The 21,142-nt window shown below is 31.5% G+C and overlaps 2 protein-coding genes, 1 long non-coding RNA gene and 1 other non-coding gene across 6 annotated transcripts; 2 read left to right on the top strand and 2 right to left on the bottom strand.

The window, feature by feature from the left end:
- The first annotated feature begins 5,169 nt into the window (after nt 1-5,169).
- On the top strand, nt 5,170-6,286 carry LOC131179270 (uncharacterized). Its single transcript, XR_009148228.1, has 2 exons — nt 5,170-5,620; nt 5,971-6,286. It is a non-coding gene; the product is annotated as an uncharacterized LOC131179270 (long non-coding RNA).
- A 119-nt stretch (nt 6,287-6,405) lies between these two features.
- Nucleotides 6,406-15,214, bottom strand: LOC110655542 (argininosuccinate synthase, chloroplastic). 3 transcript variants are annotated; one of them, XM_021811867.2, is made up of 11 exons: nt 15,057-15,214; nt 14,892-14,976; nt 14,715-14,776; nt 14,561-14,642; nt 13,423-13,564; nt 12,225-12,273; nt 11,921-12,103; nt 9,132-9,206; nt 8,859-9,044; nt 7,224-7,312; nt 6,406-7,132 (listed from the first exon to the last, which is right to left on the bottom strand). In XM_021811867.2, the coding sequence occupies exons 2-11, from the start codon at nt 14,956-14,958 to the stop codon at nt 6,580-6,582; spliced, it is 1,488 nt and encodes a 495-aa protein (XP_021667559.2). In that variant the 5' UTR covers nt 14,959-14,976; nt 15,057-15,214; the 3' UTR covers nt 6,406-6,579. The 3 variants fall into 3 exon arrangements, with proteins under 3 accessions (XP_021667559.2, XP_021667558.2, XP_021667560.2); XM_021811866.2 differs by lacking the exon at nt 15,057-15,214 and having other exon boundaries at nt 14,892-15,050; XM_021811868.2 differs by lacking the exon at nt 15,057-15,214 and having other exon boundaries at nt 14,733-14,776; nt 14,892-15,050.
- A 4,038-nt stretch (nt 15,215-19,252) lies between these two features.
- Nucleotides 19,253-19,359, bottom strand: LOC131179723 (small nucleolar RNA R71). The gene has a single exon (XR_009148610.1). It is a non-coding gene; the product is annotated as a small nucleolar RNA R71 (small nucleolar RNA).
- Nucleotides 19,360-20,042: 683 nt separating this feature from the next.
- On the top strand, nt 20,043-20,872 carry LOC131179435 (uncharacterized). The gene is made up of 2 exons (XM_058146283.1): nt 20,043-20,295; nt 20,460-20,872. The coding sequence occupies exons 1-2, from the start codon at nt 20,043-20,045 to the stop codon at nt 20,870-20,872; spliced, it is 666 nt and encodes a 221-aa protein (XP_058002266.1).
- The last annotated feature ends 270 nt before the right edge of the window (nt 20,873-21,142 follow it).

Here is a 21,142-nt window from a genome sequence, read left to right as displayed (position 1 = left end):
TTTAGGGAATTTTTTTTTACCAGAGATTAAAAACACACCATACTTGAATCATTGTTAAAAGCCATTATTCTTATATAATCTTTACATCGGAGGTGGGATTACAAAAACAGTAAAGCTTCAGAATTTCATTATTTAGGAAAATTATTATTTTTATTTTAAAGAAATTAATTATTTTGACTTTTCTTTTTAGGTGGACATTTTGACTATTTATTTTAAAAAAAATATTATTTAATTTTATATTTTTATTTATTTACTCTTAAGTTCTTTTTATATTTTACCTTTTATTTAGATTGATAGGAGTGGAGAGAAGAGAAAAGAAACGAAATTTGGTTTCTATCGATTCTCTTGTTTGGATATTAGTTTAAAGAGAGAAAAAAGGAGAAAGGGAGAGAAAATATATTTCTTTTCTTTATTGCATTTACTCCAAAAAATTTCTCTATAAATTGGAGGAGAATGGAGAAAAATTGTGTTATTTATGTGGAAAGGACTTCAATACCCTTCAATTACTTTAGAAAAATCATCTTTCTTCTGTTTCATTTTTGCTTCTCTTTACTGCAGAAAGTGTCTCTCATCTTCCATCATTTTTGCTCTTCTTTTTGCAGAAAGCTATGTGAAAATGTTTTCTCTATCTTTTTTTTCAATGATACTTCCAATAAGTTTTATAATATATAATTCAGTCATTAGTTTTATCATATAGAATCTACTTCATACTGAAAGTTGCCTAAATCAATATCAGAGTTTCAATACTGAAATTAAAACAAGTTTGAAATCATAATGATTCATAACGCTTTATCCCATTCTCTTCTCCTCATCACTCCATGACTACTTTATTGTTGTTTTTGGCACGCGCTGTGGTCAATAGAATTTAACTTCTTGAACTTCTTTCTCACAACACAATGTTCCACATACAGTTTAAATATAGATAAATATGATTAATGTACATATAGGCTGTCATTTCTCCATGATATAAAAAAAAACAAAAGTATAAAAAACACTTTTTATCTTTAATTTTAAAGGAGAAATTCCATTTCTCTCCCATTCTAATAATCTATCCAAACATTATGAAGAAATTAAATTTCTTTTCTTTTCTCTTCGTTTCTCCTGCTTAATTTCTCTCCATTTTCCCTACACAAATAATGATCTAAACAAAGGGTTAAGTATTGGTTTGAATTTTATTTAGCCCTTATAATTTTAAAAATATAATTATATATTCTCTTTATTTTTTTAACACTTGAATTATTTAGTTATGTATTAGTATCATGTACTTTGGCCTTTTGAGCATTGAGGGCATGTAATTTGTTTTGTATCAATTAAGGACAGAAATGTTGGCTCTATTTTTAATGACAAATTACTAACGGTGTTAAATGATGCTGAAATGACACCCATGTATGATGTGGCATGCTAACTTGCACCATACATGATCCGATGATGATGTCAGCGCTATGTCATGCATGGGTGCCCTGTCATCAAATTTTGTGTCATATTTCATTTTCTCACCTGAGTGTAAAAAGGTGAAAGTATATATCCTAAATTATAAAAATGTCAAAGTACATGTCATAAATTGAAAAAAAAAATAAAGTTTAAGCCCTAAATTTTATAAGCGTAAAAATTTTGAAAGTACATGAAAAAAATAAGGAAAGAGAGAGAGAGGGAGAGAGAGAGAGAGATAATGAAAGATAATGAGAAGGGAAGGGGGGAGAGAGCAAGAGAATGAAAAATATGGAGAGAGATAGAGACAGATTGACTCTCCTATGCGTCTCTCTTCATCTCTCCCTCTCTCCTCTCTCTCTCTCTCTCTCTCCCTCTCTCTCATTATTTAAAACTTTTACACTTTTAAATGTACATGAAGAAATAAAGAGAGAGAGAGAGAGAGAGAGAGAGAGAGAGAGAGAGAGAGAGAGAGAGAAGGGAGATACAATGAAAGAAAGAGAGAGAGGAAGAGATGAAGAGAGAGACACAGGAGAGTCAATCTATCTCTATCTCTCCCCATATCTCTCTCTCTCTCCTTATTTTTTTCATGTACTTTCAAAATTTTTATGCTTTTAGCATTTAGAGCTTGAATTTTACTCTTTTTTTTTTTAATTTAAGACTCGTACTTTTATATTTTTATAATTTATGACATATACTTTTACCTTTTTATATTTATGTGACAAAATAAAATATGACATAAAATTTGATGACGTGACACCGTGTATGACGTAGCGCTGATGATATCATTGTGTCATGCATGGCACCACATCAGCATGCCATGCAAGCGCCGCGTCATACATGGGTGCTATGTCAACATGCCATGCCAGCATTATTTAACACGGCTAATAATTTTTCCTTATGGTGAAAATGGATCCAAAATTTCTGTCATTAATTAACACAAAGCAAATTACATGCTCTCAATATTAAAAAGGTCAAAGTATAGGGTATTAAAGTATATTTGCCCAATAATTTATCTCTCTTGAATATGAGACAAAAATATAAAAACTAATAATTAATTTTTTTAAATAGAAGAATTAAATAAATAATTTTATTAAAACAAATGATCAAATAATATTTTTTTTTCTTTCATTTTAATTTGTATAAAATTTAAAAATAAGATAAATTTAAAATTTTATTTAAAGTTAATATGATGATCTATATAATTCAATTTAAATTTATTCAATCAATTTAAATTTTAATTAAAAAATAAACAAATAAAAATAAAATTTTAATTCAAAATGATTAATAATCTATAAATTAATTTAAAATGTTTTATATATAATCATTTAGGTGTATTTTATAATTATTTATTCCCATACAAAATATAATTATTTTATTATAAAAAATAAGATAATTTAACATTAATTTATAACTCATCTCATGAGATTTTCATAAAATAATTTTTTTTATAAAGAAATTAATTATGAAAATTTTATTAATTTCACAGGAAAGAAAAAAGTTTCTTTACATAAAAAAGTATATATAATATATATTTTTTCAAATCTAAGAGATAAATTATATATGATAAATTTTGTTAAAAAATTATAGGAATAAGTTTAGGGTTTATTAAATATTATTAATTGGATTTTTAAAAAAATATTATATCATAAAAAATTTTATTTTTTTAAGTTAATAAAATTTTCATAATTAACTATTTAAAAAAATATATTTTATAAAAATTTCATAAAATAAGTTTTAAATTTATGTTAAATTATTTTATTTTTTATAATAAAATAATTATATTTTATATAGAACTAAATAATAATAGAAGACACCAATAATTTAATATGTAATTCCAATTAACAACCCCCTTTGATCCATTCACAGTAGTACCAAATTTTGCTTTCAATTACATTTAATTGTTTCGATGACAATTGTGATAATATTTATAATAGAAATTAACTTTCGTATTTGAGGGTTGTCCTTGCCCATGGTAACATAGCATGGCCGCTCGTTGGAAAGTGATTTGGACAATTAAGATTTTTCAATTGTAAAAGAATATTACAAATATAAAAGTAAAATAAATAATAATTATGTCATATTTAAATTATTAAAAGCGTATTATAAAATTAATTTAAAAAAATTGTCACATCATCAAATTCATGTTCAGATTTAAAATAAAGTTTTAATAGTCTTATCAGATCATATATATGAAATTAAATTTTGTATCATTGGTGTTAGATTTTTTTTTTTTTAATAGGCTTAATCTATCACATTATTTTTAAATTAATTAATAAATTTTTTCCATTTAAGATCTTACTTAGTTGGGGTAATTCAGTTGAAAAAAATTAAATTATGATAAAATTTTACTTGTTTATTTGGTGGCACTGACATAATCAGATATAAATTTTTGAAGAGGTCAAAGTAAAATTTAACATGTATTTACATATTTATAATTTCTTATAAAAATATAGGAGTAAAAGTAATTCTTTTCATCCCACTAAGGGGGCCATGGCCACCTTAAACTCCCCCTCCCCCCCCCTCTTGCCAGTGTTTGATCACTCCCTTAATTGTACGAGAAGTAACTTATTAACTCTAATCCAATTAAGTTACTTTTCTCTGAGAAGTGAAGTTCTCAAACATTAGCCCATTTAAACGAGGCCAAACTATCAAAAAAAAGTAAAACTTAACTTTTTTTTCTTTTTTTAATTTCTGCTCAATTTTAAATTTTTATGTCAATTTTTGCTAATATTAAATTTAGAGATTTTGAGTGCTGATATGGTAAATAGCGTGGCTAAAATATTATTATTTTAAATGATATTAATGACATAGTGATTAAAATGATAACTAACTAAAACATTATCGTTAACATAAATATTGACGTGATAAAAATATCATTATTTTGTGTTTTTGCTAATATAATATAAACTTTGATGTCATAAAAAATCAAATATTTTCAATTGTAGTTAATTCTATTTGGTTTGTTTTAATTATAGTTAGCTAATTAATTTTAACCTAAATAAAAAATTAACGTGTTACTATTTAATAACATTATAAAAAATTAATATTTATATAACATAGTATAATAAAAAAAATATTTTTTTTTTCTCTCTCTTCTCTTGTATTTCCTTAAAATCTATTTAAGCAACTTATTTATAAAAATAAAATTTTTATTATATTTTTAAAAATTGTAATTTCACGTAAGAGTATCAATAATAATAATAACAATAATCACCATTTTAGTGCATATATTATTTATAATCAAGATATGGATGGACTGTCATTGAATGAGAGTGGAAAGGAGGAGAGATAAAGAGAGGTGGGTGGATAGGAGAGAGGTCATTTCTCTACGAAATAATAAATGATTTTTTTATAACAAATAACATAAGTTATATATATAAATGTAAATTATTTTAGAATAAATAGATAAAGAGACTCAAATTCTAATTCTTTCTACCCCTTACAACCAGACTACCCTTATTGACACTATTTCATCGTTTTATCCAATTGAGATTAAAACTTAGAATATTTTTACAAATGGAATTATAAGAGTAAATATATTATAATTCTAAATTGTGGTAAAATGTAGATGTGTATATGTATAACAAGAAAACACTTTGCATGTACAAGTCAAATTAGGTTTGGTGGTTCATACACATGTAACCCCCACACTACAGAGTGCTTAATTAGGTTGCCAAACACAAATATATATGCTGCAATCATTAATTAATTAAGTTGAATAAAATTATAAATCAGCTTTGCCCTTACGTTTTGGTTGGCAATTTCAATACAAAATGTAAAACAAAACTTGCAGTATTGAAGCAAGTTTGTTGTCCTAACCTATGATTTTATTCTCAAAGCACCACCACCTGCATACATAGAAGTTGCCTATATATTAATGGAGGGTAATGAAATTAAAAGCAAAGATTAAAAACTCTTCCAATGAAGTATGTGAAGCTTCATAAGTGCCAACTCCGGCAAGACCATGAGTCGTTCTCGGAATCGGAGATCCGCGATCCTCCAAGGGGAGTAATAGGTGAACACAAGACGCATCAAGTGACAAAATTTGTGGAAGCCATGCGCAGAGTCCTTATGGCTGGGAATCAAGAACAATCAAAACAGCAATCATCATCTGTTAGTCGTACCAAAGATGATTAGCGTTTAATTTATATTTAAATGCATCACATAGCAATATTGCATGTATTATGAGGTAATTATTTTAATCGTATAATAAACTTGTTAATCTTGATTGAAATTCCATTACAAATCAAAGAGTTCCATTTATCGCCAACGAGGATTGACAGTTGGTAAGCCTCAATCAACACTCTCATTAAATTAAGAGTTCGAGTCTTACCAATCTTTAACTCTTGACAAACATTCTATAAATTTCATTATAATCTCTCTATGAGGATTGGCTGTCACCAATAGCACACATCTTTGTCCTCAAAGGTGAAAGTTAGAAATTGTATTTCCAATAAAGAAACGGGCTCTCAAGAGTTATTATATGATTCAAGATTAGCCCATTGAATTGAAACTTGTCTTTTCTTTAAACATGACCAGATTGGAGAATTGCAGCAAGTGCCACCTTCACTTGTCCATGGTTGCCAATGAATGAAAGTGTAAAGGCTGCGAGGAATGATTAGTACTAGACTACCATTAGACTACCATTTGAATAAAGGCACATGAACACATTTAAAATATGAACTATCAATTGATAAAGAGTTCATTTTCTTTCCGTCTTCTCTAAATTTTCAATTTTTTGTTCCTTCAAAATCACAGTACGACTTATGTTCAACCACAAGTGTATTCCTCAGTCTCTTATTATTTTTCTTAATATTTTCACCAATGGAAAAGATATCTATTTTTGAATTCTTTTTATCAAGCTCATAACACCTTTGCATTTCACTTTGGCATTTTCACAAACGTTTCCAGGACTTAAATATCCTCCATTGACAGCTTACCACGTGCAAAGAACGTGTTTGAAACAAGTTAACATATGGCAAAAACTACAAAAATATTATTGTCATATTGTGTGCCCAAAGTTCATTACAAACAAGTACAGCAAAAACTACTCTCACAAGAAGATTGTACGACTAATTGCATGCGTCTATGAAACGCCAGAAATGCGTCTAGATCATGAAATAGAAGTGCAGCAAAAAGAAAAAATCATCAGATTCCCTTCTCAAGCATTGCCCTAACCTTCATTGGAAGGCCATAGAGTCGAATGAATCCAGCTGCATCAGCCTGATCATATATTTTTCCACTCTCAAAGGATGAGATGTCTTGCCTGTACAGACTATAGGGGCTTGTGCGACTGGTTACTGATGCAGATCCCTTGTACAACTTCACTGTTACAGATCCAGTTGTTTTCTCCGTGATCTTCCCCATGAATGCATCCATAGACTCGCGCAATGGGTCAAACCACCTGCCTGCATACACTAGTTCCGCATACTTGAGGGCAAGTGAATCTTTAACTTGCATTGTTTCTCGATCAAGAGTTAAGGACTCCAGCTCACGAGCAGCAGTGAAGAGAATGGTTCCTCCAGGAGTTTCATAGACTCCACGGCTTTTCATACCAACAAGACGGTTTTCAACCATGTCAATACGACCAATACCATGTCTCCCACCAATTTCATTGAGCTGAGAAAGAAGAGAAGCTGGGGAAAGCTTCTTCCCATTTACTGAAACTGGGAGTCCCGACTCTATACCAATCTCTACATACCTAAAAGAATTAAATACATAAAAATTTTAGCATTAAGATTAAGACATAACAAACAAATTAGGTAGCATGAAAATATAACATGGAAACTTACTCTGGTTGATTAGGTGCATCTTCTGGATCAACAGACATCATGTACATATCTTTCTTTGGCTTATTAGCTGGGTCTTCCAAGATATCACCCTAGAGAGAGAAGCCAACAAATTTTAGAAATGACATAAAACCGCTAACTCATCTCTAATGAAGGATTTCAGCAAAGGCATGCATACCAAAAAGCTCAACCAAAGATTAAAACTATGACTTTGGAAGATGTTGGTCCTTACAGGTGGGGTTTAAATTCATTAATATTTAGGGCAATAATGAAAAGTCAATTCAATTTGTACAGAACATTTGGGCTATTTGTCTTGGATGATTCCAAAGCTTGAACAAATTTCTGTCATTCTATGGTTGCTTATGGAAGTTATGCTTCGTTAACTTAGATAAGCAGAAGATTTTCACAAAAAAGGTCCAAAAAAGTTGAAACAAATCAGATTGGTATATGACTCCCAAAATAAATGACAACCAAAGATGATCTAGATTCAATCTATAATTTGTTAGGGAAGACCTTCATAAGATTAGAACAGTGTAGAAACCATATGGTAAAAAAAAAAAAAAAAACTCAGGCAACTTTTAATATTAGGTTAAATCAAAATATGAGAGGAAGTTTCAGCAGCTTGTATTTGAAAGCACTTTAACTGCCAAATGTACTGCTTGATAAGAGAATGCTAACTCCCTCCAAAGTTATTAATATATACAAAAGTTCGTTTTGCTAACTAAACTATGAATTGGAGAACATGCATCACTGTTATTTATGGTTTCAAAATTTTTATTTAGTTTTCTATAAATATGATCATCATGCTCACAGTCTAGGACTGCAGGAATTCTAAAAATGGCTATCCAACAAATACATGCAGTTAATAAGTTTTTCCTGGCCATTTTGGAGTAACTGTATTGACACAGGAAATGTGTACAGGTATAAAATAAGCATGGAATAGAGTGATTGGAATTTGGACTCAAGACTCGACATTAATAGGAGATAGAGATATTCTTTCAAATGTGAGACTAGATTGGCTTTAGAAAGAACAAACCATTTAGTTTCATAGGAAACTAGTGCAAGGAAACATGCACATGTATGTCTGTGTAGAAAGAGAATTATCCCTTTGCAGCACCAAACAATCAGAGGGAGAGAATTGAAGTTTATTGTATCTTTTACCCATTCCACCAATCACTTTTTAACCTATAGATACATGACCTTTGTTACACCACATAACCATTTATGTTTGACTTGATAAAACGCCACATAAATTTTGAAGTGATGGCAGCTCTTTGAAGTATTTAACCTTTTTCTCTGATCAGATATTAAGAGCAGAACTGTGAACATATATAAATATTAGACCCATGGATAACTGCCAAGTACTTCAATTTCAGGTGATGCCTCTTTGGACATGTACAGTTTGGACACTGACGCCTAATCTACACAAAATAGCATACATGAAATTTACGTGTTTTCAACTGTGTTTGTGTTGCTTCCCAAAAAAAAAAAAAAAAATTATTTAAGTTGACAATTCTAAGGTAAAATTTTCTCACAAACACCTTTGCCTTAAATTTAAAATCAATAAGTTGTTTGTCTTCACCAATCTCTATATAAGATGAATTTACAACTTCGATTTTATGAAGTTGGTAAACTAACCTCATGGCTTAAGTGCCACAAGTTTCTGTCTCTGCTGTATATGGATTTCTTTGTCACAGGTACAGGCACATTATGTTTCTTGGCATATTCAATGGCATCTTTCCTCCCCTTGATATCCCATTCTCGCCAAGGAGCCACAACATTTAGTTCAGGATTTAGTGCAAAGAACGTGAGTTCAAAGCGAACCTGCGTAGGAAAATACGCCAGACAAGATTGTGTCAGGACATACAAAGGCTAATAAACTATTATTTAGGACTCAATTGCAATGCATGCCTGATCATTTCCTTTTCCTGTGCATCCATGAGCAACAGCATCAGCTCCAACTTCTTTGGCAACATCCACCATGGCCTGTCATGCCATTGAAAATATAATCGAAAGTAGATAAATCAACTTATAACCGCCATTATGCAACCATATAAGCATAATTTAAAGTATAAAAAAAAGGTAGAGACAGTGAGACACCTCCATCGAAGCAAAGACCTATTTCTTTTTATTTCATGAATAAAAGAAAGGACTAGAAGAAGGCATCATAACATCTTTTCTGGGATTAGGAAAAGACTAGAAAAGGGCAAATATACTTCTATTAGAACAACAAATTATAGTATTATTTTTCATTATTAATGCATGATATTTATGTTAATGCTTAACTCAACTCAACTCAACTCAACTCAACTAAGCCTTTATCCAAAAATTTGGGGTCGGCTACAAGGATTCGTTTTCTCCACTCTAAACAATTTTGGGTTAAATTCTCAGAAATGTGTAATGCTTCTAGGTCATGTTGTACTACTCTCCTCCAAGTCAATTTAGGTTTACTCCTTTTTTTCTTTCTATTCTCTAATCTAATGTGCTCTCCTTGTCTAACTGGAGCCTCCGTATGTCTACGCTTCACATGACAAAACCACCTCAATCTCCCTTCTCTCAACTTATCTTCAGTTGGCACCACTCCTACCTTTTCTCTAATACTCTCATTACGGACTTTATCTAGTCTAGTATGACCACTCATCCACCTTAACATTCTCATCTCTGCAACTCTTATCTTAGACGCATATGACTCCTTCAGTGCCCAACACTCACTATCATATAACATAGCCGGTCGTATGGTTGAACAGTAAAATTTTCTTTTTAACTTATTGGGAATCTTGCGACCACATAGAACTCCCGTTGCACGTCTCCACTTCAATCATCCGGCTTTAATCATATGATTAACATTCTCTTCACATCCCCCATCTACTTGAAGGACTGAGCTAAGATATTTAAAGTGATTACTTTGGGACAGTACCACTCTATCCAAACTAACTCCTTCCCTATCACTAGTTTGGCCTTTACTGAACTTGCAATGCATGTATTCTGTCTTCGTTCTACTTAACTTAAAGCCCTTTGACTCTAGAGTACTTCTCCAAAGCTCTAACTTTCTATTGATTCTTTCTCGCGTCTCATCTATCAGAATAATATCATCCGCAAATATCATGCACCAAGGAATACTCTCTTGTATATGTTTTGTCAATTCATCTAAAACTAATGTAAAAAAGTAAGGGCTTATAGCTGATCCTTGGTGTAATCCAATTGAGATTGGAAAATCTCTTGTGTCCCCTCCCACTGTGCGCACAATAGTAGTTGCTCCTTCATACATATCTTTCAACACTTGTATGTACCTAATAGATACCCTCTTTTGTTCTAACACACTCCATAAGACATCTCTTGGAATACTATCATAAGCCTTTTCTAAATCAATAAAAACCATGTGTAGATCTTTCTTCATATCTCTATATTTATTCATCAAGCTTCTAATGAGAAAGATCGCTTCCATAGTTGAACGACTAAGCATGAAGCCAAATTGATTGAGAGAGATAGAAGTATCATGAAGTAGTCGATGCTCCACAACTCTCTCCCACAACTTCATAGTATGGCTCATGAGTTTAATTCTCCTATAGTTCGAACAACTCTGTATGTCTCCCTTATTTTTTAAAAATAGGTACTAAAATACTCCTCCTCCATTCATCAGGCATTTTCTTTGAGTTTAGAATCTTATTAAATAATTTAGTTAACCATGCCACTCCCATATCTCCCAAACACTTCCACACTTCAATTGGTATTCCATCGGATCCACAGGCTTTACCCACTTTTATTCTCTTAAGTGCTTCCTTTACTTCTAAAGATCTAATCCTTCTAGTATAATTCACATTATTTCTATTGTTCTATAGTCTATATTCACGGTATTACTATATTGACTATTATTAAAGAGATCATTAAAATAATTTCTCCATCTTCCTTTAATGTCCTTATCTTTCACCAACACTTTTCCTTCTTTGTCCTTAATGCACCTAACTTGATTGAGATCTTCGCATTTCCTTTCTCTCCTCCTTGCTAATCTATAAATATCTTTCTTCCCTTCTTTAGTTCCAAGTTTCTCATATAACTTTTCAAAGGCCTGTGCTCTTGCTTGACTAACTGCCTTTTTTACCTCTTTCTTTACTATCTTGTACTGTTCATATGCCTCATTATTATTACATTTAGGTAATTTCTTATACCATTCCCTTTTTCTCTTCACTGCCTTTTGTACTTCCTCATTCCACCACCATCTCTCTTTTGAGGGTGGTCCATGTCCTTTAGACTCTCCATGTACTTTTCTAGCTATTTCTCTAATCTTTGATGTCGTCTGTATCCACATATCATTGGCCTCCATATCCAACTTCCATGCTTCGGACTCGAGAAGCTCATTTTTGAACTTCACTTGCTTCACTCCTTTGAACTCCCACCACTTTGTTCGAGCTACACTATTTCTTCTGACCTTACTTGAATTGTTCCTAAACTTGACATCCAAGACCACTAACCGATGTTGACTTGTTAAAGCCTCTCCTGGAATGACCTTGCAATCCTTGCATAGAGCTCTATTTGTCTTCTTGGTTAAGAAGAAGTCAATTTGGCTTCTATGTTACCCACTTTTGAAAGTCACTAAATGTGACTCTCTTTTTATAAAGTATGTATTTGCTAGTATTAGGTCGAATTTTATGTTAATGCTCAGTAGGATTTTAAAATTAGAAATACAAATATTAGTTGCCAACCTTGGCAATTACAGGGCGTGCCATTGAGGTTCCCAGCAAGTATTTCCTTTCATATATTGCACCAGCTCGCAAGCAAGGGAAAATGTAATCTCTCACAAATTCTTCCTTTAAGTCCTTCACCACCAGCTGACAAGCCCCACTTGCCCTGGCCTTTTCTTCCAAGCCTTCAAATTCTTTTAATCCCTGCAAATTTTGAACTTCCTATCAAGCAGACATGCAAAGAAGGTACCATAACAAACAACCCACAAGAAGTTTCAACAGGGAATAAATAAGAGTCAAGTATGGATTTTGCTCCAATGCATACCTGACCAACATCAGCAGTGAAGCAAACAACCTCACAACCATAATTTTCTCTGAAACAACAATGAAAAGTAATGAAAATATTCCAAAAGAAATTACATAAATGTAGATAATAACACAGACCAATGTCAGAATATGCAGAAGAGTCTAAGTGAGCAGTCAAGTTAGTGGAGTGGGTGGTATAAAAGGAGGAATACCTGTACTGAAAAAATCAGTTGATTACTCAATAATATTCAGATTCTTTCTTGAATTCTCTTCTCTAAATCAACAAGATGGATTATATAAATTTCCAGAACTTCTTCGGAGAAGAAAAAAGAATTGAGAAAATTTTTTTTCTCTAGTTCTTAATTCATTCTATAAAATTTAACTATAATTTCATCTCATACCAGAAAAAAGCTACAGCACTTATAGTGAAGTGCAGAATTGGTTGAAGATCACAAGGCATTTCGACAATGATAATTGATAAGAGCACTCCATTTCTATTTTTATTTATTCCTTATTATTTTTTACATTATTAGTTCTAACAAGTAGAATGTAAGTTATGGTATGAAGAAAAAGAATGCTGCTAGGCACTAGCAAACCAGTCGTAGGTAAAATGAAAATGCCAAGAACTAGATGACCAAGAAATTTCCTAGCAAGAATTCTCATGAATACTTGATCAAGTAAACAAAAAAACCTTACAGCAGTTCACCTAACTCGAATTAGATTAGAAGAATATCCCTAGATGCAGGCAATGTATTGACTATTGTGTACGAGATCGTATCACACTATACATTATACATTCCCCTTTTATCTATTCTAAACTCTTAATTGCTATCATTAACTGCATGCAAGCTTGAAAAAATTCACTCACTATATCACAGAAGGGGAAAACCTGATATGTCAAGATCAAGATTCCATTCACATGTTTTACCTAATCTAGACAATACATGATTTCAAGATTCTTGAACTACAAGCCCTAGTTCTTTTGATAAAATTGTTAAGATTTATGGACCCAAAGAGTGTGAATATCAAACTGGCAGGCTACAAGCTGACCTAGGCTTCAAACTGGGCTCTCCATCACCAAAATAGCCTAAGCCTTTTTGGTTTGATTTGCCAACACTTATATGCCCTTTAATCTTCTTGTACACTACCAATGTGAGACTTATTCCCACAAGTGATATTCCAACAAAAAGCTAATGTTTAAACTTAACACAACATACCTTAACCATGGAACAATAACTGAGGTGTCTAAACCACCACTATAGGCCAAAACAACCTTGTTTAATCGGCCTCGTAGCCCTTTACTCTTTGAAGCTTCATATGTTTCCACTTCTCTATCACTGGATAAAACCGCTTGAATGGCTATAAATAAAGGGGTCAATATTGATCAATGTGTCAGTATGTGGAAGTTATGAACTAAACCATCCAACACAAGCATTGTACAATCTTGGTTGGTTTAAAATACACAAAAACAGAATCTCAAGCAATTAATACCACAAACATATTGAAAACACCACCCAAGACTCACCATTTTTCAATTAAAGGGAAAAAGGAAAAGTAATTAGAAATAGTATGAACAGAAGAACATGCTTCAATGTGTAAAAGATAATATTCACAAGTTCACTGTTTGTCCTAAATGGAAAAAGATAATATCCCATTGAAACAACTCATAGCCACATAAAAAGCTATAGCATGCCCAAACAAATGGTAAAGGATAAAAAAAAATTATCAACATTTTGTGAGAATAAAAGGAGAAGAATGGCATTGAAAAGTAAAGCATTAATCTCAAGCTGAACCACTCTCTAAAATAAGATCGTCTACAGCCTCATACTCATATATATACAAAAAAGACCTATAAGACAAGACAGCCGTTCAAATGTATATAAGATTTGCTTAGGCTTGAGTTGTTGAATGACAAATCGTTTCTTCCTACCCTCAATTTGTTATAAGGTGAGAATTAATTTAGTAATGTTATGCGAAATCATGCTTTTTCACATATTTTTCGATAGTCAAACTAACATACCCTTTTCCCTGTGTCAATTCTCACAAGCTTCAGAAATTTGGATGACTTCAAACCTTTATTGCATGTTTGTCATACTATAATTGAATGTAATGCAATAAAATGGATTTATAATTCATTTTTCTATTATTTGATTTCTCAACTACATCCCATTACGTTCAACTACATCATACCAATAATGTCCTTCATGTATTTTCAACTCCCAAAAATTTTTATGGCAGTCCAAGATGGTAATGAATCCCATCAAACTCACCCCTCCCAACCGAGCAAACAAGCAAGGGAAAAAAAAAAGATAAAAAGAAGAGGGTGATAATGATCGAGTACCAAAGAAAAATCACCTTTATTGCAACGGGTTCGAAGAACATTGCGTGTACTACCCAAAAGAGCACAACCACGAAGATCACTCCATTTTGCCCCTAACTGCAAGCAAAAAATTAGAAAAAAAATAATAATAATGCAACCCAAAGTCCAAAGATCATCAAAATGAGTTACCACTTGAAATGAAGTTACTGATTTCTGAGTTGAGGATGGTTTGTGATTGTGTAGAGACCCATCTGGAAACAGAGATGATTCAATACTTGTACAAAAATTTTACAAAGGATATTAAAAAAAAAAATGGAAAAAGTTATGAAAGAGTAGAAAATGCAACAGCAGCAGCAGTAGCAGCACCTCTCTTGTGGCCATGAAATTCGAGATTGAGAGAGGAATATGATGATATAGCCTTCAATTGGGCCATCGCTGCACTGTCTGTGCACTGAGTTTTGGATTCTTATTACCTCCTATTTGCAGAAGCAACTTAAAAAAGATGACAGAAGTAATCATAGGTCTGCTTACTTAAAAAGCGAGCAGTAGGCTATTGACAAAAATGCCCTCCTTTGTTGCTGTCTCCTATGTGCCAGAATGCAAGTTTTCGGAGGGCAATTTGTGGACAAAACAAGAAAATGTAAGGAACAGTGATAGAGGAGAGGCGCGCTGGTAGAGGAGAAGAGAGCTCAGGGCTACCCAAAATGAGATATATTTATAGCTTCAGATGAATGGCTAAGATGAACTGACATTTAATCTAATGGTCTGTATTTAATAAACTGGAGAGATTAAAAATAAATTGGACGTCAACTACTAAAAAGACTTCTGCTAATATGCTTTGAGGGGTTGATTTGGAGATTTTCTAGGTAAATGATTACAATGCATGAATTGAATGAAAATTAATATTTATATATTTAATTTAAATTTTATTATTTTATTATTAAAATTATTTTTAACGTTTTTTTATATAACTTAATTATTAAAATTTACAGCTTTAATCCTTTATTTTTAACCTCTATATACTTAATTAATATTTTCAATTTCTTATCACTTTTTAATTTATTTTCTATATAAAAAAATAAATATAAATTCCAGCACAAATCATTGTTTTCCATTTACATAGGACAAGCTCATTTTAAAATTATAGAAAATCAAGAATTAGTATAAAATATAAATAAAATTTGAAAATCAAGATTAATAATTCTTGAATTAATAATAAAATTAATAGAGCAAATTAAAAAAAAATTTAAAAGTGCTTATGTTCCATTTGTTTTGTAAAAAATAACTTGTATATGAAAAATATTTTTTATTGAAAATAATTTTTTAAAAAATATTTTTTATGAAAATATTTTATATTGTTTGATTGTAATGTTACGTTAATGGTATGTGTTTATATTATTTATATATAAATATCTTCACATTTCAATAAAATTAAAAAGAGAGTCATTTTTTTTAAAAGTAATTTAATTTTTCCTTTGACTAGAAAAATATTTTCTGTTAGACTCATTTTTTTAAGTGTCCCAAATGCTAAAAAATATAAAAAATATTTTTTATGAAACAAATAGAGCCTTTGTTGAAAAAGGAAATACTTAATAAAAAGCGAATGCCTAGAGAAGAAAATGTTTAGTGTGCACTGAAGTGGCACAAAGTATTTTCTATTTATAGGCAAGATAAAATAAAAAAATTCAAATCAAATTTAATTTTACCAATAAATAATTTTAATAAAAAATGTTACATATTAAACTTGCCGATTAAAATTGGCCACTAAGTTGAAAACATATACTTTTAATGCCATAATTCTTCTATTATATTGGCAACTGACTAATTTAAGCCATGCTTGGCATTGAGTTTCAGAACCTGAAACTATCTGAAACTGCTTTTCTAAATAAAAGCACCATTTTAGATGCTGTTAAAAAAAGCAGTTTGGAAAAAGTTATTTTATTATTTTAGTATTCTTATAACTAAAATTGATAAAATTTAATTTTAAATTATTTTTTAATACTCTCTAACTAGTATATTTAAAAAAGTGATTTTCTTAACAGCAATGCCAAACAGGCTCTTAATAGCCACAACTCTTTTGTTGCCATTATCTTAAAACCGTGGTCTTAAATTAATAGTCATCAGTTACCTTCTTTTTTTTATTATTATTATTATTATTTAAAATAAAAAATAATTTAGTTTAATACAGTAATTTAATAATAATAATAATAATAATAATAATAATAATAATAATAATAATAATAATAAAGGTTTTGCGGTCGTTAAACAATTCTTGCTAAAGTGAAAAATGAGAAGTCATCACTTTAATTTTGAAGGAAAATTAAAGAAAACTATTTATTTTGAAAATTTATTTAAAAAAAGTTTACTACTTCTAATCTAAAGATTCAAGATTCGAGGTCCTTGCATGTATAGGGAAAGTGTTAGGTATCTCACAGTCGTCCTTAAATAGGATAAGTAGATTTAATAGTGCACTATAATAAATTAATGTCAACAATGTTAAAATAGAGTTTAAATTATGATATTTGTTTTTTTTATTTTGATTTTAAAAAAGAAAATGCATAAATGCAGAAACATATAAATATCTCACTTTTAAGGTCGCTTTCCTTACTTTTGTATTGACTTACTCTAATAGTGAAGTGATACACTTGTATTCTATAGGTAATTTAAGGTACATTTTACTGTATTTCATGAGCATTTAAATAGTTAATTGCATGATTTCTTGTTAGTTTCATTGCTTTTTAGGATTTTGAGATACTTTGGCTTAATTTCTTGATTTCTATGTTTTATCAGGTGATTTCATACAGTTCCAAGGCCTATAACACATTTGGATAAGTTGGGAAGTCAAAAAAAGCAAATTCTATACTGAGAAGGAAAGCACAGGCAGTGCACTGGGCATCCTTACCCCTGTAACTATCCGCTGGAAGAAAGCTGAAAAAGAGCAATTGCACGGGCCATGTAAAGGGACCTGTGTAATTGTCCTTGGCCCGTGTAACCTTCTGCCGCCCCAAATTGTGAAAGTTTCAAGAGCTCCAGAAAGTTTCACTACCTGCCCAGTGTAATGAAGTATGGACCATGTGAAATACCCTAGCTCAGACTCCAATTCAACTCCAACTCTATTTTGCTCAATTTGGACAGACTTCTAAGGTCTCTAGGGCTCCGAATTGATGGTTTTTATGCCAAATATAAATACAAGAAGTCAGAAATAAGCTAGGGATCGCATCTTGTACATTCTATCTTAGATTTTCTAGAATTTGGAGAGATTTGTACCAAGATTCTTAAGAGAGATTTATAGTCGAAATTTTAAAAGTCCAAAGCTACAGAATTTTCTATCTGAATTTCTTTATTTTATTTTTTCAGATGTTTTGTTATTATTATTTTATTTTTATATTGATTGTTAAACTCACAATGAGTGAGCAGTCTTCTTAATTCTAGGATAAGGGGTGTAGCAATTTCAATTCTGTTATGGATTCACATTAATTTTATTTAATAAATTTAGAGAATTGAATTTCTTATGATCTTAATGCATGCTATGTTTTGGTATCCACTTAGTTATGATTTTAGATATTAATAAAAGGACTGAAAGGTAAAGATTAATATTGAAAAATCAAGATATTGAACTTAAGGCTTTTAACCTAGAGATAGACTGAGATTCTATGTGGAGTTTATAATTAATCAAAGAGCTTAAAAGATCCTAATTAAGATTAATCATCACGAAAGTAGGGCTCAAGTTAATTAAGATACACTTTGAGTGCCTTAAGAGAAGACTTAAGATAGTTTAGGATTAATTTCCTTCAAAGTAACAAATTTTCGATTTATTGAATGAATGAGATTAGATCTATAATAGGTTGAAGTGTGAACTCCTAATTTTGAAATTGCTTTTATTAATTGATTAACTTAGTTAAATTGTTTTTCTTTCTTCTATTCCATTAGTTTAGAATAATTTAGTTTTAGATTCTCATAGGTGTAATTGGTAGTCTAGATAGTTAAAATTGTTATTTAGTTTAGTACTTACCAAGTTTCTCATGGGAACGATACTCACTTACTACTGTATTACTTATTAATGATTCGTGTGCTAACAGGATTTTGCACAATAAGTTTTTTGGCACCATTGTCGGCGAACTTTTGTTGATATTAGACGATAGGCAATTTAGCTAATTTAGACATTTTGTTTTATTTTATTTTTTTTAGTTGTTTACTTTTGTTCTCTTTATCTCTATTTCAGGCCTTCTATTTAGTTTATAACCAGAACTAAACTTGACGATATATTTGAATTGGATCCAGAGATAGACAAAACTCTAAGAGCCATCAAAAGAGAAAAGAAGCAATAGGAAGCTGAAACTTTAACCATGGCAGATAACAGGCCAAGACCCTTGAGAGACTATGGTGCCCCAACTATTTGAGGATTCTAATCGAGTGTTACCAGACCTACAATAGATGTAAATAATTTCTAGCTTAAATTGGCATGGCTCTAGATGATTCAATAGTAACAATTTAGAGGGTCACCAATGGAAGATCCACATTATCACCTCCAATGTTTTCTTGCTTTATGAGACACATTCAAGATGAATGGTGTTTCTAAGGATGCTATTAGACTCCTAGCATTTCCATTCTCTCTTAGAGATAAAGTAAGAAAGTGGTTGCTATCTCAACCAGTAAGATCATTCACTAATTGGGCAGATCTTTCATTAACCTTTTTAGCAAGACACTTTTCACCTACGAAGATTGCTAAATTAAGAACTGAGTTTAACAAATTCAAGCAAAAGGATAGTAAATCACTCTATGATGCATGGGAAAGGTATAAAGACCTTCAGAGGGAGTGCCCACACCATGGCATTCAAGACTGGCTCCTAATTCAGAACTTCTATAATGGTTTACTACCATCAACAAGGAGCACAGTAGATTCAGTAGCTAGTAGAGATTTGATAGAGAAGACAACCACAGAAGCTCTTGAACTTTTGGAGAGAGTTGCATATCATAATTATGCATGGTCAAATGAGAGAGGGGAAACAAGAAGAACAGCTAGAGTATTAGAACTGGATGCTCTCAGCATGATTAATGCTCAATTTGATTAGCTCAAAAAGAGGCTTAATAGAATGCAAGCCAATGCAATTAGAACCAATAATCATTCCTATGAGCATTATGGAGGAGGACACTTGAGTTCAGAATGCAACAACTATAGTGAGCCTTCCACAAAATAGATGAACTATGTGAATAACAGTGGAAACTTCAATTAGAGGGTAACAATCCTTATTTTAACACTTATAACCCTGGATGGAAGAATCACTTAAATTTCTCATGGTCAAACTCACAGAACCAATAAAATCAACCAATAAATAGACAGCAAAGATATAGGCTAATACTACCAGGTTTTCAAAATAGAGGTCATAAATGACTCAACCACCACCACCTCCTCAACCTCAACAGCTTGAATCAAAGTTGAATGTGGAATCCATGATGGAGAGTTTTCTAGTAGCTCAGCAACAACAAAATGAAATGATCAAATAGCTGACATCTAGAATGGACCAATTGGCCACTTACAACAAATTGCTTGAGAATCAGATTGCTCAGCAAGCCAGTTCTTCAAGTAAAGTCATTGGTAAACTACCTAGTCAATCAGAGATGAACCCAAAGCAGCAATGCAAGGCAGTTATCTTGAGGAGTGGTAGGATACTAGAAGACCAAAGGCCAGAAATAAATCAGAAGATAACAGAAGCAGCCCATGATGAAATAGAGACTCAAGCAAAAAGAGAGGAAACACTAGCTAATAAAGGCAAGGAGAAGAAAGAGGACAAGAAAGAAGAAAAAAAGGATGTACCTAAGCCCTACCAACCATCATTGCCTTTTTTTCAAATATTCCAAAAGGTTAAGCTAGAAAAACAGTTGAGAAATTTTTAGAAGTTTTGCTGAAATTCTACATCAACATTCCCTTAATAGAAGCTCTATCTCAAATGCCATCATATGCTAAGTTCTTAAAAGAAATATTTTCAAACGAAAGGAAGCTTGATGACTATGAGATAGCGGCTCTCACAAATGAATGCAATGCAATCTTGCAGAACAAACTACCTCCAAAGCTAAAAGACCATGGAAGCTTCTCAATACCTTGTCTTATTGGCAACATCAATATTGACAAGGCCTTTTATGACTTGGGAGCAAGTGTTAGTCTGATGCCCCTATCTATCTGTCAAAAGCTGAATGTTGGAGAGCTCAAATTGACTACAATCTCTTTGCAACTAGTTGATAGATCTGTCAAATACCCGATAGGAATTCTAAAGAACATCCCCCTAAAGGTTGGCAAATTCTTTATACCAGTTGACTTTGTTATTCTAGAGATGGAGGAGGATGTTTGAATTCCCATAATCTTGGAAAGACTTTTCTTAGCAACTACTGTAGCAATTATAGGTGTAAAAAATGAGTGATTGACTCTCAAAGTGGGAGAAGAAGAAGTGGAGTTCAACTTCGTGCAATGAAACAAAAGCAAGACATGGATAAGTATTTAAAGGCTGATATAATTGATGAGCTAGTTGAAGAGGAATTTAACAAAAGATATCCATAAGATCCTCTAGAAGCTTGCATTGTGCACAACAATACTACAAAAGATGAAAACAAGGAAATTGCAA

The sequence above is a fragment of the Hevea brasiliensis genome, chromosome 4, assembly GCF_030052815.1.
Source record: "Hevea brasiliensis isolate MT/VB/25A 57/8 chromosome 4, ASM3005281v1, whole genome shotgun sequence".
NCBI classification, from domain to species: domain Eukaryota; kingdom Viridiplantae; phylum Streptophyta; class Magnoliopsida; order Malpighiales; family Euphorbiaceae; genus Hevea; species Hevea brasiliensis.
The sequence above is the reverse complement of the archived record's forward strand: the minus strand, read 5'-3'. Positions and strand labels throughout refer to the sequence as shown.